The 18,666-nt window shown below is 42.6% G+C and overlaps 1 protein-coding gene across 4 annotated transcripts in view; it reads left to right on the forward strand.

Moving 5' to 3' along the window:
- CRYBG3 (crystallin beta-gamma domain containing 3) overlaps positions 1 to 18,666 on the forward strand; it is a 119,817-nt gene that overhangs the window by 16,560 nt on the left and 84,591 nt on the right. For 2 of the 4 annotated variants that reach the window (XM_053918287.2, XM_053918289.2), the window contains exons 2-3: positions 724 to 790; positions 16,771 to 17,198. In XM_053918287.2, the coding sequence (XP_053774262.1) occupies positions 724 to 790; positions 16,771 to 17,198 (495 nt within the window). Of the gene's footprint in view, positions 1 to 723; positions 791 to 11,503; positions 12,137 to 14,921; positions 15,132 to 16,770; positions 17,199 to 18,666 lie in introns of those variants that run through there. The other 2 variants (XM_045193576.3, XM_053918288.2) reach the window with 2 other exon arrangements.

Raw genomic sequence — 18,666 nt, forward strand, 5'->3', positions numbered from 1 at the left:
GCGCATTTGGGGCTAGATAAGCCTGCATCTATTTTGAGTGTTCCCCGAACTTGCTAGGTGACCCTATGTGTTTATAAAAATGTGCTATGTAGAAACATATTCCAAATAATACTCAGCATAGGCGTGTAAAAAAAAAATCAGGCTGTGGAGAACCTTAGTAGAAATAAAAGCAGAGTGCTAGTACTTTCCAAGATTATGACGGTGGTTTGCACACTGGTGCTCGTTACTGCGATGCTGATGATCAGCATAAGAAATTATAACGCACAACAGACGCACAAAGATTTCTGAAGCCTGGATGAGCATTTTTTTAAAAATTTCAACTACAATTGACATACAATATTATATAAATTTCAGGTGTACAACGTATTGATTAGACATTCATGTAACTTATGAGGTGATCCCCCCAATAAGTCTGGACCCCATCTGGCACCACACGTTGCAGTAGTATTGACTATATTCCCTGTGCTGTACTTTACATCCCTGCGACTGTTTTTATAATGGGCAATTTGTGCATCTTAATTCCTTCATCTTTTCTAGATGAGCATTTTTGAATGCTTTTCCAAGTGTAGAGATTCAAATCAACATATTCTTAGTATAACAATTTGTATATGAATCCTTTGAGAATTGCAGATAAAGGACCTTTCAATTTTTGCTTTAAACACAGGAACTGATTTTAGTAATTCTCTTTTAATTTCAAAAGAAACTGTGGTTTTTATTTTTCAGTGTTGAAAATGAGCCCATGAGTACAAGTCAGAAAAAGGAAAATGTACTTTCATCAGAAGCAGTAAAGGTATAGTTTTAAATTAATATTTTATATTAAGCAAATATTTCTCTTAATTTCTGCTCATTCTTATATTTTAGATTCTGTCATCTCATTTGACATTCCAGAAAGAGCACTTTGTGTGGAATCCAACCCAGCTGTATCAGACATTTGTGTCTTGGGCTGGGGTGGAAGTGGGGGTGAAGGGCTGAACTGAGAAGGTTGACCCAGTGTGGTGGTCTTATCCCAGCTTGGCCACTCACTCCCCAGCTGCGTGGCCTTTAGCAGAGGCATTTAACCTCTTCTCTCCTTAGTTTCCTATCTGTAAACTGCATCACCTGACCTCCATAGCCTCTTTTTCTCTAGGAAGGTCTTTGATTTATGTTTTGTTTCCTCATGTGCTGCTGACAGCTAATAGTGCTTTTGAGAAAAGAAGTTAATAACATGTTCCACATGTCATTAGTATGTGATGGTATGTTTGGCCAGCTCACATATGAACTAGCTTTCTTGGCTTCAAAAGTGTGTATCAGTTATACATCTACTGAGATAGATACTGACAAGCATGGTGAAAGAAACCCTTGAAAATCACAAAACCTTATAATGTTTCTTTTTACTCATAGGGATTTTCTATAAATTAGGAGTTTGTGTTATTTGGTGATGTGAGGCCTGGTATGTGATCGAGTTTTGGTGGCTGTCCCACATTCATGGACTTTGGTCCCACTTGCTGTCTTTACACATGATTTGTGACGGCACAACAAGGAGAAGCGTGTGCTTGCCAAGGATTTCAGTGTCAGTTAGCCTGGTCAGTGGAAGGACCAGAAAGTCATCTGAATTCTTCGTTACTGATGTGGGGCACTTTTAAACATTGTGTAAAGTCCAAATGCATTAAATAAGGTCAAGATAAAGCAGTTTTGGTCTTTAGTCCATCCAGCCTTCCCTGTCATTATAAACAATATAAATATTTTTTGAAAGAAAAATCAGTATTTGGTTTTTTAAAAAACTTTATTGGAAGAAAAAATCAGGATCACCTTGCTTCCTTTCTTTTCCTTCCTTCCTTTGTGAGTTTGGCTACAAAATCCTGCTCCCGGGTTTTATAACATCTGCCACCGACTCCTGTGCCGCCAGTTGTTAGCCAGCCTGCTGGTTTATCACTGCACAGAGTCTGTGGCTTTCTTCCTCTCCTGTTTTCACATGTCTTGAGTTGCCCTAGTTCAAGATTCTCACTTCTAATTCTGCATATACAGCCTTGCCCTTGAATTGCTTCACAGGAAGCATTACTTGTGAGATTTCAGACCTGGAAGTTTCTGTGGCTGCCAACTCTCCTCTTTCCCTATCTTAATCCTTCCTTGTCCCTCTACTTACCCTTGACCTTCACCAAACCTCCCTCCTCCTCTTGTTGCCTTCTCCCTTCCTGGTCTCTACTTGTTTCTCTACTCAGCCTGTAACTGATAGTGTACTACTTCAGCTCTAATCTCACTGTAAAAACCTTCAGTTTTCAGACTTGGCCTTCAGACTTTAATTTCTAATCGTGCTACTTTCCACCTACAGAGATTTCATCTACAAAGTTGCATTTTTGTAGATTCAGTAAATATATATGGTGGGCAAATAGAGCGGCTTGGCCTTATATTATGAAGAGCCTTATAATAGGAAGGCCCTGTTGCTGGGCCTTCATGATTACAATCTTTTCTATCCACTCTTAATATCTTGTTTTGAATGCCTGTGATAACTTCAGTGTGGGACCTGGGTCCCCAAGTAAATATGACTCAGTCATGAGGCCATTTCTCCTTGTGACTTGGGGCCTATAAGTTTGTTTATACATGGGCAGCCCAGTTAGCCCATAATAGAAAGGGCACCATGGAACTCTCCCTGGGGTAGCCTGAGCATTTTGGCACATGCAATTTTTCTTTTATCTCCTAGAAACTACTAGCAGGATTTCTGCAGGGACCTGTTGCTGCCAGGCATCAAAAATATGTATTTTGATAATACCAATAGTCCTATACTTTGAGAGGAAAAGATTAGCAACAATATTTATGATCTTGTTTTATATGTCTCAAATTAAGTTTTGGCATTTAGCAAGCGTCATAAAACATGCATCTGCTTTCCTGCTCATGAGTAGTTTTCTGAGACCAGCACTCCACTGTAGTGGGACATTTCTTGCCATACTTCCATCTTGTTAACCTGAATTTTATGGTAATGCCTTCTGTGGTAAGAAAAAATGTACAATGTTTTTTCTCGAGTCTCAAATATAAAAGGTCTGCGTATAATGAATATTCTTACACGTTTTGTGAGTATTTGACTCTGAGATACCAAATCAAGATATTGAAGATTGTTTGATTATAAACTAATTGTATTTTTTAAACAAAGAGAGACTGGAAGCTTATATTCAGACATTCAGATATTTTTAGTTCTTACGGTGTCACATGCTACACAGTCACGTGCAACTTCATGACAGGAGGTATGTTCTGTGAAATGTGTCATTAGGTGCTTTTGTCTTGGTGCAGACTTCGTAGTGCACTTACACAGACCTGCCTGGTACAGCCTACTGCACACCTGGGCTGTGTGGTGTGGCCTATTGCTCCTAGGCTCCAAACCTGTACAGCATGTTACTACACAAAACATAAGATTAAATCAAGCGCAAGCCAAGATGATGCAATCGGGAGATGTAAACACCAATTGAGGTTGCTGCTGGCATAACACAACCTACTATTTTATAGCAACCTTCTTTTTAATAAGAAAGAATGAACTCAGTTGAAGATGGTGGCATACTCAGACATGGCTCGACTCCTCCCACAACCACATCAAAATTACACCTAAAATATAGAACAACCATCACTCAGAGCCATCAGAAATTCAGCTGAGTAGAAGTCTGACAACTATAGAATTAAAGAAACCATATCCATCCAGACTGGTAGGAGGGATGCAGACGAGGAACAGGCTGGTCCCACATCCAAGTGTGGTGGGTAAAATTTGGGGAGGGGTATCTCAGGAGCAAGGAGTCCCAGACCCACACCAGGGCCCCCAGCCCAGGGTTCCAGTGCCAGAAACATAAGTCCTCACAACTTCTGGCTGCAAAACCCAGCAGGGATTGAGTCAGTGGAAGAAACTGCTGAAGCCCCAAGCGGTTCCTCCTAAAGAACCCACACACAGACTCACCTACTCAGGCTCAGTCCTTCTGAACTCCAGCACCAAGATAGCAGGCAGCTTGAAAGGCACCAGTGGCATACAGGGAGAGACTGAAGTGTCTGGCATCAAGCCGAGCAAAGGCCATTGTCCCTTTTCTGAACTCTCCGCCAACAGAACCACAGACTGGCAGGCAGGTGTCATATCTGAGATGCCATCAACCTGGTTAACACTGTTTGCCCCACCCTGGAGATCCCCAGAGACTCTGCCCCACCCAACTCAAGGCCCTCCCAAGCTGCTTTTTCGTGTGAATGGCTGGTCTTGGCTCATGCATCACAACTTCCTAAATCCTCCCAAACAAGCAACAGCTGGCCTCAGTGAGCCCCAGGCCCGCCACTAGTAGCAGCCAGCCTAGATTCACAGCCTGGCAGTACCTGGGAATCGCCAAGCCCAGCGCAAGTAGCAACCATCTCAGATTACTTTATAACTCAGGCAGCATGGCACTGGGCAAAACATAGGTGGAGGCTGACCTAGGCCTGCACCACCCAAGAAACCCCTGAGCCCGCGCACCCAGTGAGCAGCTACAGACCACGTCAGAGTACCAGCATCCTGCCCCTTGCACAGCTGATCCTCCACAGAAGGCAGTGTGGTGGTCAGTGGTCACAGCCAGTCCTTGCAGCTGACTGGCCTGGGTAAATCCCTCTCATTGACCTGCTAACAGCAATCAAGGCTCAACTACAAGAGGAGGGTGTACTCAGCCCACATGAAGGGTGCACCTCAAGCACCCAGCTTGGATGATAGGGTAGGCTGTACCACTGGATCCTATAGGACACTTACTTCCTTAGGCCACACTAACAAGACACAGAGACAAAGCAGCTCTATCTAACACACAGAAACAAACACAGGAAGGCTGCCAAAACAAGGAGACAAAGAAACATGGAGATAAGCAATCTATCAGACACAGAGTTCAAAACACTGGTTTTAAGGATGTTCAAGGAACTTGGTGAGGACCTCAACAGCATAAAAAAGATCCAGTCAGAAACAGAGGATACACTAATTGAAGTAAAGAACAATTTACAGCAAAACAACAGAGTGGATGAAGCTGAGAATCAAATCAATGATTTGGAATATAAGGGAGCAAAAAGCAACCAATCGGAACAACAAGAAGAAAAATGAATACAGAAAAATGAGGATAGTATAAGCAGCCTCCGGGACAACTTCAAACGTTCTAACATTCGCATCATAGGGGTGCCAGAAGGAGAAGAGGAAGAGCAAGAAATTGGAAATATATTTGGAAAAATAATGAAAGAAACCCCTAATTTGTTGAAGAAAATAGACATGCAAGTCCAGGAAGCACAGAGAGTCCCAATTATGATGGATGAAAGGCCCACTCCAAGACACATCATAATTAAAATGCCAGTGCTTAAAGGTAGACAGAGAATCTTAAAAGCATCAAGAGAAAAGAAGTTAGTTACACACAGGGGAGTATCAATAAGACTGTCAGCTGATTTCTTAAAAGAAACTTTGCAGGCTACAGGGGATTAGCAAGAAATATTCAAACTCATGAAAAGCAGGGACCTACAGCCAAGATTGCTCTATCCAGCAAAGCTATCATGTAGCATCAAAGGGCAGATAAAGAGCTTCCCAGACAAGAAAAAACTAAGCCATTATTATATGAAATATTAAAGGGACTTATTTAAGAAGAAGATCAAAACTATGAACAATAAAATGGCAGTAAATACATATCTATCAACAGTCGAATCCAAAAATACTAAGCAAACAAGAACAGAAACAACCGTTGTGTGGATATGGAGAGGGTTCTGATGGCTGCCGAATGGGTGGGGGAATGGGGGGGAGAGGTGAGGGGATTAAGAAGTACAAATAGGTGGCTACAGAATAGCCACGGGGATGTAAAGTACAGTGTAGGAAATGGAGTAGCCGCAGAGCTTATACATGTGACCCATGGGCATGAACAACGGTGGGGGTGTTGCCTGAGGGAGTAGGTGGTGCTGTGTGGGGTAGGTCAAAGGAGGGAAAATCAGGACAACTGTAAGAGCATAATCAGTAAAACATAATTTTTAAAAAAATCTCTAAAATAGCAATAAAAAGTATAGTAATACACAAACCAGTAATATCATTTGTTATCATTATCCAGTGTTATGTACTGGACATAATTGCACGTGCCGTGCTTTTATATGACTGGCAACACAGTAGACGTGTCACAGCACCATCACCACAGCTGTGAGCGGTGCATCGCCCTGCAGTGTGATGAGGGCTGGTGTCGCCAGGCGGTGGGAATTTTCATCTCCATTACAATCTGATGGCACCGCTGTCATGTATGCAATCCATTGTTGGTGGAAGCGCCGTGACGCAGCGCATGACTGTACACATTTTGCTGTTTTGCTAACATTGGAGCTGTTTCTTTTACTTGCATCTACTATTCCACTGTAATGTGAACATGTTTTATATTAATCAAGGTTTTATATCTAGCTGGCAAAACTTCCAAGTAGTCCACATTCTACTTCTATTTCCATGTGGGGTCTACAAACTTCTGTTGCAGCTGTAGACTCTTGCCGCATTCGTGTTTGCTGTTGTTTAAAAGAGAGGGACGTGTTGTTATGCCCTACTCCCTTCTACCTACATCAGAGGAATATTATTCCCTCTTTCCCTACCAAGGCCAACTCCCTAAAGGCCCCTCCCAGAGGTTTTGGAGTCTTCCTTCCTGTAATGTGGAAACTTGCCTTGACTGCGTCCATTGCTGGCTTCTTTTATTTCTCTTTAAATACATAAAAATTTTACAACACAATTTTGTTTTTCATTTTGGAGGTGTGGGTTTCTTTTGTCTGTCATTTTACTCTACCTTTTACCCAAAAAATATTTATGAAAGCCTGCCTTAATCACTTAATGATTTCTAGTTGGACTCCTGCCTCTCCCCTAGTTCCCTCAGATGCGACAAGCCTGGTACTGTGCCTGGCACATGCTATATAGACACTCAACAGTAGTTGTTAACTCGGTGATTGTCATCCACAAAACTGGTGACTTCTTGCTAACCTCATTCAATGGCCTTTTCTTAATTCTTATTTTATTTAATCAGTTGGGAATACTTGATTATCTAATTCTTATCTCCTTCCCAGAAATTTTCTTTTTTACTTGATATTGTACTTCCTTTTTTTTAAGATTTTATTTATTTTTAGAGAGAAGTGAAGAGAGGGAGAGAAACATTGATCAATTGCCTCTCACACACTCCCCGACCGTGGACGGACCCCACAACCCAGGCATGTGCCCTGACCAGGAATCAAACTGGCGACCTTTTCATGTTGTCAGCTGACACCCAACCAACTGAGCCACACTGGTCAGGGCTGTACTTTCTTGTTTCAATTCCTGCTCTCTGGCCCTTTCCTTCTCTTTCCTCCACTGATTCTCTTCTGGCTAAATTACTTTTCATGCATGTGTTTCTCTAAGCTCTCAGCCATCCTCAGTGTCAGTTTTCCAAAGTGAAGCTTTCAGTCTTACTGCTTCATCTTTGGGTCTTAGATATCGACCCAACATCCCTCTGAAGCTCCAGACTTGATTGTACTACTTGCTTCAGAAATTCCCGTACAGATGGCCTCAGGTACCTCAAATTCAGTCTGCCCGTCTCAGTATCTTCAGAGATGTTCTCTGTGTATAGTTTGGTTGAGAGGCAGAGTTGGTGGAAGGCAAGAAGGATCATTTCACTGCCTGGGATGGAGGAAGCAAGAGCCCTGGGGCTCAAGGACTTCATTTGGAGGTTTTCAACCAAACTCTTTCCTTTTAACCCCACCTGTCACGCTGCCTTAAGGTAGACTTAGTGTCCTCAGATCCGAGCTTTTTCAGGTTGTGTGTGGGGCGGATCCTTTGCCTTCTGACCAAACTGCCATGTTGCAGAGACTAAGGTGGTAGCTTTCTCTGGTCAGTTACTGTGACTCCATCCGCTTTTGCCTTCTCAGCCTTTCCTGAAATCACGTGTCTGCTGATACCTGCTCTCTTCCTCTCTCTGTGTTTATAACTTAGGAAAACAGTTCCCTTACTGTCACTTCAGAGTGTTTTGTACAGTAAAAGAAATTAATGTGTGTGGTTTATCTACAGTGTTAATTGGAATTATCTCTTTTTATAGTTGAAAGTGAATCTTAGATTCACTTGACAAAACTCACACTGTTAGGAGGCAGAACTCAGATGCAGTTCTGATACCATCGTGCTTCCCATTTGTGAACATAATCTGTGAGATACATTCATAAACTCAATTTACCCAAAGGAGATCCTATTGCAAAATGAAGAGCTGTAGTAGCAAGTCTGCTTTCAGAAAGGAGTCAAATAAAATGAATTAAATCTGGGCCATAGGTTATAGATTCTCCAACCCAGGCCTAAATAAACTGATGATTATTAGACTTGCTCTCAAGAGCTTGGCATCTGCTTTCTATAATATTTCACTCTCGCCCCATTTTAGAATTGTGGCCTCTAACTAGTCACACAACTTTGGTGAAGGTCATGGGATGTTCTAGAAGGCAGGGTTGGGTATGCCTGCGATGCTCCTGTGGATCCACAGGAACAAGGCGTATCTCGCGCACATCTCTGTTAGTTACGTGGGATTCACAACACTTGTTTTTAATCTTACCGTCAGTAAGTCATTTACTACAAGGAACCACGCACACTTTTTAACATTGTTACCACTGTTTATTGATGTATAAAAATAGAAGAACTGAAGCTCAAGATCATCTCACTGGGGAAAAATAGTCGCTAATTGTTCTTTAAATTAATGCCTGTACTGAGAATACAGTACTGCATAGTAAGATGAACACATTAAATTTATGCACCTGTTTGTATTTTGATTTGTGTAACTCTTCTTTCCGCATTTGTTTTTTTTTTCAAGTCTTTCTCAGTCAGGTGAAATGGTAGTCAAATTTAAGTGCATTAAATGTTCTCTTGGTTAGGGAGAAATTTATTACTGAACTAATTTTAAAAATAAGTTGTGACCTTAATAAATGCTTGCTATTATTTTTCCTCAGTGATACAGATATAATAGCAGCAATATGACATCAGTGTAATACAGAGATTTTCAGATTTTTCTTTTTCAAACAGACAAACCCTTTTTAAAAGTATTTCAACTATTTCATTCTTGTATCTCTGTATATAAACAGATTCAAGCAACGCGTCCCTGTCGATGAGAGGAATGAGTGGCCCAGAGCCTCACAGCCAGCCACTGTTCTCTGCCTCTGCCAACCCCGGTGCTGTTTTGGAACAGTTTTAAACGTATATGTACAATGACATATCTGGGCTCAAGTCCGAGATCTCCATGTGGTAATAGCTTTGTAACCTTGAAAAATATACTTGACCTCTCTGAAGTTTGGCTTGCTGATCTGTAGTGGAGGGTGTTCTGTCCTTACTTCATGAAGTGCTTTTGAATGGACTGAGATGAATTGACTGCACTATACCTGACACAGGCCAGCTGCTCAGGAACAGTTGCCTTCCTGCCCTAGGAAGTCTGGCTAAAACTTAGAAATGACTCTTTGCTTGAGAGTGGTACTGATTTTTTTCTGGGTGAATGGTATAGAAATCAGCTATTAGAAATGTTGATTCTCTGTAATACTTGAAAGAAGGCATAGCGAAGATACACTTATCGAACTTTAGCTAGCAGTCACAAAGTCCCGTCCCCTGATTGCTTCTGCACAGTCTCAGCGCCGTCAGGGTGCCTGAGATGGAGACGGCACTCTGTCACTGTGCCATCAGATGACGAAAGGGACAGCCAGGGCTTAAGCCTGTCAGCACGGCTGGTGCTGCTCTGGGGCCTTGATATCTCAGAGTCTTGGGGGGTTGAGTGCAATGTGTGGTATCTGGTCTGATGTGCAGCTGCACCCACCTACCGTAGACTCGCGTGGTCCTACTTTGTGGTGTGGCGGAGTCGGAAACCTTATCTAGGTGGAAACTGAGTGTGACCATCAGGTGTATACTCTAGAATTTTGTGAGTAACTCCTCCTCCATGAGTGCCAGATATTGAGAACATTGAAAGGGACTCCAGAAAGCTCTCACAGAATTAAAAACAGTTTTTATTCTGGTCCAGTGTTTTCACCAGAGAAGTCTTTACACCGTAACAGGAAGGTGTGGCTGTTCCCCTGTGTTGTATCGTGTTGTTCTTTCTCTTCTCACCTCGCACACCTGCCCGGGTAGATTTGATTTCTGCCTACGGCTCAGCCTGTGACAAAGCTCATCTCTGTCCCTCCAGTCCTGAGCTTCCGGGTGACTGACTGAGCCAGTTCATCCATCGACCTTTCCTGTGAATGTCACTGGGTGTGAGGAGATTGGACATACCTCAGAAGTTGAATTCAGTGTATTTTATCTTCATTTCCTTTACTTTTTGAATTTCCTGTCCTGCTAAACTGTGCCTAACCTTTACATCTGGGAAGGATTCTATGAGTTCGTTTGCCCCCCTGTCGTGTCAAGGCCCATCAGCAGCCCGTTTTTCTGGCTGCACCCATTGCTTCCAGAGAGTTCACACTTTCCTTGTTCAGATCAGCGACTTCTACCTTTTTCCCTGACACAACGCTCCATGACTGTCTTGGGTCACCTGGAGTTAAGGGCACCTATTTAGCACGTAGATATAACTACATTCCTTTATCAGAAATTACATGGACATGAGAAATCGAAAGTAACATCACAGATATATAACCTTGATTCCATTCTACAGCATTTTTAAAAAGTGAGATCTCAGCTTGCTAACTGATTTTAGTAACAAGTGATTTGTGGCATCTCAGAACCGGTCACAACACTGGTGTGTCATGGCATAAAAGTTGCAGATAACTTATTCCTTATGTTAAATGATGACCCGCTTACGGCAAAATAGTTGACGGCCAACCTGCTTGCCTGCTCTACTTTTTTAGTGGAAAAATAATTCTGCAATAAAAATGTTATCTTTTAAGCAAACTTACTTTAACAATAGCAGAATAAATAGCTTATCTCTGTAAAATCCATTTGCTGAAAAATATTATTGATGCAAATATGTCTGTAGTCTATATGGAGTTAATCAGACAACCACCAGAAACTAAATTCACTATGCTAACATAAATAAAGAATGATTTTCATTTAAAAGTTTAGCACCATCTAAAACTATAGCTAACTCAAGGTATCAGTAATAATTAACTGATAATAAATGTTTTCCTCAAAATTGAGAAAATTTCAACTCTTGGTGGTGGAATTTCAGTTATTGGCAAATTTGCCAAGTAATGTGTTATGGGCACATGTCCTGGGAGAAAGCTAACTGGAGTTCTGTAGTAAGTAGCTGCCTTTTATATATGAATGCCAGTCTGTAGTAACTGTTAGTAATTTTAAATAGTAGTCCCACTCATGACGGAAGCCTATGAAATTGTTTGCCTTCCCCTTGTAGTGACAGGGAAAACAAGTGACTTAGGGGTGTCCTTTGGAAGATCACACGTGGGCAATTTCCACTCTGGAAAACCTGAGTTGTAGTAGGAATTTCCTAGTCAACGAGAGTGAGAGAGAAATGGGGTCAGCAGTAGAAATAGCATTGTGCAATTCCTAGAGAGAGGGGGGAGGAGCGAGGAGGGGGGAGAGAGCAAATGAGTGCGTACTTTGCCTTTAGACACTGTAAGCGTAGTGAGTGACGGAGATGAAATTGGAGAACACAGGGGCTGGATCCACCAAGATCCTGAATGCCGTGCTGGGACTTTGCATTTTATCTTGATGGCAGTGCACGCAGAAGGCCTTCACGGATGATCACATTTGAATTCTAAAAGATTGCTCTGCCTTTTGTCTGGAGAGTAGACTGGGGGACTGTAGGAGGAAAGGGAGGAAACAAGGGAGGTCATTGCTGGTGGCACTCTCGGGGTCACCGTGTCTGATGTGCTGACTTTTTCAACAAGTGGGGAAGTTAGAGTTTACAGAAAATGGAAGAACGGAGGCATAGCATGGTCAAGGTCCATCTGGGATGCACTGAGTCTGAGGTTCCAAGGAAGCGTCCTGGGGGGTGTGGGTACCTGGTCGATAGTTGGATACACAGTCGGAGCTGAGAGTGCAGATCTGGGAATCATCTGATTAATCGAATCTGGGAAATGAGGTCTCATAAGAAGATGCAAACGCAACACAGAAGACCAGGACGGGAAAAAAAGTGCACTGAATTATGCAGTGGGACAGGGTCTCCGGGAGAGAGCGTGGCCACAGCACACGGGGGAGGAGGCCAGGCTGCTGGGCCTCAGCAAGGGATTGGGGAGAACGGGAAAGAAGATGGTGAGTGTTGCTCACTCCTGTTGAAGGGGCTTGGTAGTGAAGAGAGGAGAAGGCTGTCCCTGCACACACACTTCTGAATGGGGGGCTTACAGAGGGGCAGATGCTGAGCTGAGGTTCCTGATAAGACATCGGGATATGAAGTGGTGCCCTGGTGGAGGAAGTAGCCGTGTGGGGGGAGGGCGAGTGAAGGGAGTACAGGTACTGCTGCTGTCCTGCAGGTAGAGGGAGGTGGAGTCAGAACTACAAGGGGTGTCTCCATAAAATAGAACGAGGGCAGGCGTGGGATACTGGAGGAGGTAGTTTGAGGGATGTGGGAAAGGTTAAGAACAGCTGCTGTGCAGAGTGGGGGGAGGTTGCAGACTGATCGCCAGCAGGGGCTGTAAGCTGTGAATTGCTGGCAGTCTGAATCTGCATAGCTGTGCATTTCCCTGTGGACTTTTTAAAGCGAGACTCATTCATTTATATGGGGAGGATAAGACTGGAATTTTCCTGGATGGGGATGACCAGGGAACAAACAAAAGAGCCTTTGAGGTTATTGGCCATATTTGATGTTTGGACAGAAAAGGTGAGAACACTTGTAGGAACTGAAATGGGGACCGAGTAAGAAAGGACAGGAGCTGTGCAGAGGCAGCGGAGCTGGCGTGGGGGGTAGGCCCGGGGCACTGGGCAGGAGTGCTGGGAACGCCTGCCTGTGAGGTTCAGGGGTGGGGCAGGTATGGGCAGGGACAGCCCCAGAGGGAGCAGGCAGAGGCACAGTGGAAGTGGAGGTCATTAGAGTTGAGGAACCGGGGGTGAGGGTGTTCTAAGGGGTCGGCCTTCCTTACTATGCACAGTGAAGGTAGAGCTTGAGGTAGAAAGGTGACCAAGCCAGGTGCTGGAGACAGTACAGGAAGGGTCACCTGGCCAGTCCATGTTTTACATGCAACATACTCTTCCTTTGACGACATTCTTAATCCCTTGACATTGTTCCCCATGCCAGCCACCGTGTTGGGACAGCACCTGCCACCTGCTAGAGGCTACTCGAAAAGATGACAAACAAATACTAGTTAGACCCACAAATAAGCTTTTATATCCCTAGAACGTAGCAGGGCTTTGGGTGTATTTTTCACTGTTGCAACTAAGCACCTAGAATAGTATCTTGCTGTTCATTATTTATTAAAATAGTGAACCCTTTAAAGTTTACATTGACCTTGACTGCTGCTTGATATACCTGGTCTCAGCCTATTGCTGCATTTCCCAGAAACACTGTTCCAAGTCTCCTCGAAGTCCCAGCTCCACCTCCGTGTCCCTCCTTGAGCTTGTCATCCCTCTCCCCACTTTACTGAGGTCAGGGCTGATTGTCAGACCTTCCTCGCTGTTGTCACTGTTGTCTCTGAACAGAATTGCTCAGGCTTAGCCACTTTCTTACCACTCTACTTGGAAGAGGAAATGTCCCTGTTCTTCTCCAAGGCTAATGCTTTCCCTTTATTAGAAATATTAGATACACAGTGCAATATACAGATGATGTATCATAGAATTGTACACTTGAAACCTATAATTTTATTAACCAATGTCATCCCCATAAATTTAATTTAAAAATATATAATACTAAAAAAAGCATTAGAGACTATACTGGTCTCTTCATCTCATCTCTGCTTTTCCTTCCGGGGCCTGTCTTCTCTCAGCCAATGTCACTCCCTCTCCACCAGGTAGGAGCTGGCCCACAAAACAGGAACAAAAAACTATTTTGTGTGTCTTGGATCTTAAATTGTCCCTTATGTCACATTTTTTTCTAGTTAAAAAATCTCTCAGAAATGTTCCCTTCCATTTGCAACTGTTTCCACTTGTTTCCTTGCCACTTACTCACTGCCTAGCACCTGGAGCTTGGGGCTCCCTCACAAACTCCTGAGCTGTGGTGACTGTTTCTCCTGCATTCCGAGGAGAATGCTCCTCATTCCTTCCTGTGTTGATCCAGCACCTACTGGAGCATTTTTGGCTCCTATTGTCAGGTGCATTTCAAGGTGCTAGAGATAACCGCAAGGCATAAAACAGACAAAATTCCTTGCCCTTGTGGTTTTCACGTTCTAGAGGAAGAAACAGATATTTATTCATATAAGTGTTGTGCAAGCTCAGAGCAAATGGCTGGTTTAGAGCAAACTTAAAATTTTAATTACATAAATACAAAATGTTACTGTGTTTACTTGGAATAGCTGTGCTCTTTTCTGCTACTTTGTTTTTAAATTTAGATACTATTATCTGACTGAGTGGATTTTAATTATTGATAAAAATGTCTCATAAGATTATTAGGGAAAAACTAAGCAACCATGACCTTTTAGAAAACTGAAAAAAAAGTGCTCTTTAGTAAACTTAAGAGACAGGAATTCTAGAAAAGCAAAGAAGCTAAAAATTGAGGGGAAAGAGAAACCAGTGATTTTTGAAAATTGTATATATATAAAACTAAAAATTAAATGTGAAAGCTTTTATTAATTTAGCAAAACTAGTTTAGAAATTAGTCTGTTACACTTTGAAAGAAATTATCAAGTGAAAATAATTTAGGCAGTGAAATAAACACTGTTTTTGACAAATTATTTGCCTTAAGATTTTGTTGATAGTCAAAAAATCTGATCTCCTTGTCTCTTAATTCTCCCTTTTTTAAACCATTGCATCAATATTATAAGACTCTGAATCCCTTAAGCTTTTTCAGAATGCAGGGTTGGGCAAAAGTAGGTTTACAGTTGAGAGTATATGAAACTTTTATTATTATTTATTAATTACTGTATTATTTTTCCATACAAACAACTATAAACCTACTTTTGCCCCACCCTGTATTTATGATATTGTAATGAGTAGCTACCCAGGCTGAGCTGTCATGCATACTAGTTACACAAAGAAAATCACAGTTCTGTTACTGTTACAGTGTTAGTTCATTTGATTCAGAAGGAAACTTTGTGGCTGGAAATTACAAGACATGAAAGGGAGCGAGCGAAGGACAAAACAACGCGGATCTTTCATACATGTGAGCATTTTCAGTGTCACCTCGAATACCTTGTGCTGCCAAACTCAGGGGGCGTTTGTGCGGTCTGTGTGAGGAGAGGGCCCAGCTGGGTGTGGGCTCCCGGAGGGGCGGGCCGGGAGGCTGGCTGGAGGAGTGGAGACGAGTGGGATCCAGTTACAGTTGAAACCAGTAAAAGGTGAGGCTTTCAGTGACTCTCAGAGGCTGGTCATATTCTAAATGTAGAGACTCACAAGTTGTATTAAGGTTCTAACCTACAGAAAAATGCTGTGTGTGTACTCCAAACTACTCTGACACCCAGGGTGGGAAAACTTAAAATATTATTTGCTCAAAATTAATTTTCTGGACTAATGGGTTTTACACATGTATTTTTGCAACCTCTCATGTGCAAAATTTTATTAGTAGTTAGTGGAACACTCTTTTAAACTGTTTTGAATTTGGATTAAAACATGGAATGAGGTGAACAAATAACATTATAATTACAGTCCTCTTGCCTTCCGGAAGATCAGCTTCTTGCAAAACTTTGTCACGTGAACCTTCAGTGCCCTAAGGTGGTTCGTACCTTGGCGTCCTGACCCTTCTCTGAGTCACACTTGAGTTTCCTTTTAGAAGCGCTGGTGAGCATAACATCTGACAGACACTGTCAGAAGCACGTTCTTTTACAAGTAGGTGAGTGAGCATGTGTGGAAGGCAGAGCACGCTGGCACAGTGGCCTAAAGCCAGTGAAGCTTTAGGGAAGAGTGTGAGGTGGAACGCCAGCATGTTCTCTGAGTTAGCAGTTTCATCTTTCCTCACCCAGAGTACGCATGAGTGAGTCTGCTTTACTAGCACCCAGCTATGGGCAGGTAAAATGCACTTCTGGAAGCAGTAATATCGGCAGGAGCCCCCCGTGCTGTCTCTGGTTTGCGTTAACACAGGTATCAGGGCTTCGTTTTTACCGCGAAGAGTGTGCCTCTGAATTGATGTGCCATCTCGCTGTCCTTCCTCATCTTCTCAAAGCACAGTTTTACACAACGTGGCAGCTTTGTGGGTGAATGCAATGCTGAAATGATAAAGTCTATTTAGGTGTTATTTGTCTAATGTACTAAATGGTTGGAAATGCTGTCCATTAGCTTTGTAATAGTAAAGGCTAAATTGAAATACACGTCAAGTTTGCCGGGATCTGTTCCTTTACTAGGCCCCCATACTTAACCTTTCACTCTTCTCATTTTGTCCCTCACATTTAACTCCTTAGAAGCTGGTACCTCGCTGAGCAGAAAGAAGGGGAGAAAGGGGAGGGGCAAGGGGACAGGGCAGAAGATGCACAAGCATCACAAAGGCACTGTTTAGGTCTCCTTCAGAGGTCATGTCCTCTAGGAAGCATCCCCTGAGTTACCTCCTCGGCTCTCACCACCACCACATCAGGGCTGGTTTTCCCAGGTGTGCTGTGCCCCTCTCTCCATGACATTTGATCACTACATAGTGTCGTAAGGCTGTGTGCTGAATGTGCCCTTCAGCAGGTTGCAAACTTCCCAGGGGAGCAACAGCCATCACACTGATTCATAGATGTATCCCTGGGTCTAGCGCCCAGTGTACCGTGTATATGTGTCAATCTGTGTTATTTTTAATGGTGATGCTTGTTATCTCTATTTTGTTTTCAAAGATTCCCCAAAGTGAGCATAAAAGGAGCCATGCAGAGAAGCTGACCACTCTTCCAGTGCAAGAAGATGCCAAAAAGCCAAACGACCTTTCCAGTTCCACCTCAGATAGCAAGACAGGAGAGAGCGATCGGCAGCCAAAAGAAAGCTTTTTCCAGTTTCTTGGTAACTTATTCAGTATCTCTGGAAAATCATCTCTGGGTGAGGCCAAGCAATCTTCTTTAAAAGAGGACCATGACAGACCTGAGAAAGGTTTGCCAAGTGCCGGGGACCACCACGAGGAAGGGGTGGAGGAGGGGAGGGCCACCACCGGCGGCTCCCCGGGGACGCAGGCGCTTGCTGCTGACGGACCGGACTCCACCGCTGAACTCTCGGATGCTTTTTCTTTGGACACAACGCAAGACAGCGACCAGGAAACCAGTGATTTCATAAGGTAAGTTTAGAATTTACTTGAGCCAAAATTTGAGCTTTTGGACCTAGCTTTTGATCTTTAGTTCTATTAACTAAAGGGATTGGAAAAAGTATTCAGTAATGTTCCTGCTAGTAGGTAAAAAATTATATGATTCTGTGTACCATACATGTAATCTAGGGCCTTCTGAGCTATTTCAGGGGGTGATACTAATACCTTTTGGGTGCTAGCTTTGTCGTAGTGCAGGATTTGTCTCTGTTAAGACTTTCTTGAGTGGGAGTGTTTTCTGTTTCTGAGTTGTTCCCGTACTCGGACAGGCAGTGCATTCATTGTCTCCCCAGTGCATTCATTGTCTCCCCTTGGAACATACATGGCCCTGAGGGTTGCATTCATCTTCTGTCAGTACCCTTTCTTTGTGGAGTACAACTATAGAGCTTAAGAAAAGAAATTAAATCGACTCTATCCGTAAAACTAGCCTCATGAGCCTTTTCCACAACTCTTGAGAAACTGAAATATTGCACAAATTTAAGGAATACTATGCCACGCCTGTGTTCTTTGCTTATTAGTCACTAATTTGTTTTTCTTTTGCTCAGATGAGCAAGAAGGAATATTTTCCTTTTTTATTTTTCAATTACAATTAATATTGTGTTAGTTTCAAGTACAGAGCATAATGGTTGGATGTTTCTGTAACTTACGAAGTGACCACCGCAGTGAATCTAGTACACACATAGTGCCATATAGAGTTATTGCATTACCGACTGTATTCCTTGTGCTGTGCTTTACAACCCCACGACTGCTTTGTAACTGCCAACCTGTATTTCTTAATTTCTTCACCTCTTTCACCCAGCCTCCCAACCCCCTTCTGATCTGGCAACCATCAGTTTAATCTCTGTTATCTGAGTTTGTTTCTGCTTTATTTATTTTCTTTTTTAGATCCCACATATAAGTGAGATTGTATGGTATGTGTCCTTTTCTGACTTACTTCACTTAGCCTAATACCCTCTAGGTTCTTCCATGTTGTTGCGAATGGTAGGATGTCATTCTCTCTTATGGGAGAGTAATACTCCGTTGTGTATCTGTACCACTTCTTCTGTATCCAGCATCTATCGGTGGGCACTTGGGCTGCTTCCATGTCTTGACTGATGTAAATAATGCTGCAATGAACGTAGGGATGCCTGCTTCTTTTCAAATTAGTGTTTTGTATTTCTTCAGATAAATACCCAGACGTGGGATTGGTGGGTCATATGGAGTTCTATTTTTAAATTTCTGAGGAACTTCCATACTGCTTTTCCTAGTGGCGGCATTAATTTGCAACAGGAAAATTTTCTACCCTCCAAAATGTTTATAACAATGTTGGGTCCATTAGACATTTTGTGTAAGAAAAGTATTCATTCAAAACCAATAAGGACTTTTTTTATTTTAATTGAACCTGTACTTGAGAATTGTTTTTATTATCTGAAGAGGTCATCAATAATATTATAGTCAGATTTAG

Source organism: Desmodus rotundus, chromosome 2 (genome assembly GCF_022682495.2).
Source record: "Desmodus rotundus isolate HL8 chromosome 2, HLdesRot8A.1, whole genome shotgun sequence".
NCBI lineage: Eukaryota > Metazoa > Chordata > Mammalia > Chiroptera > Phyllostomidae > Desmodus > Desmodus rotundus.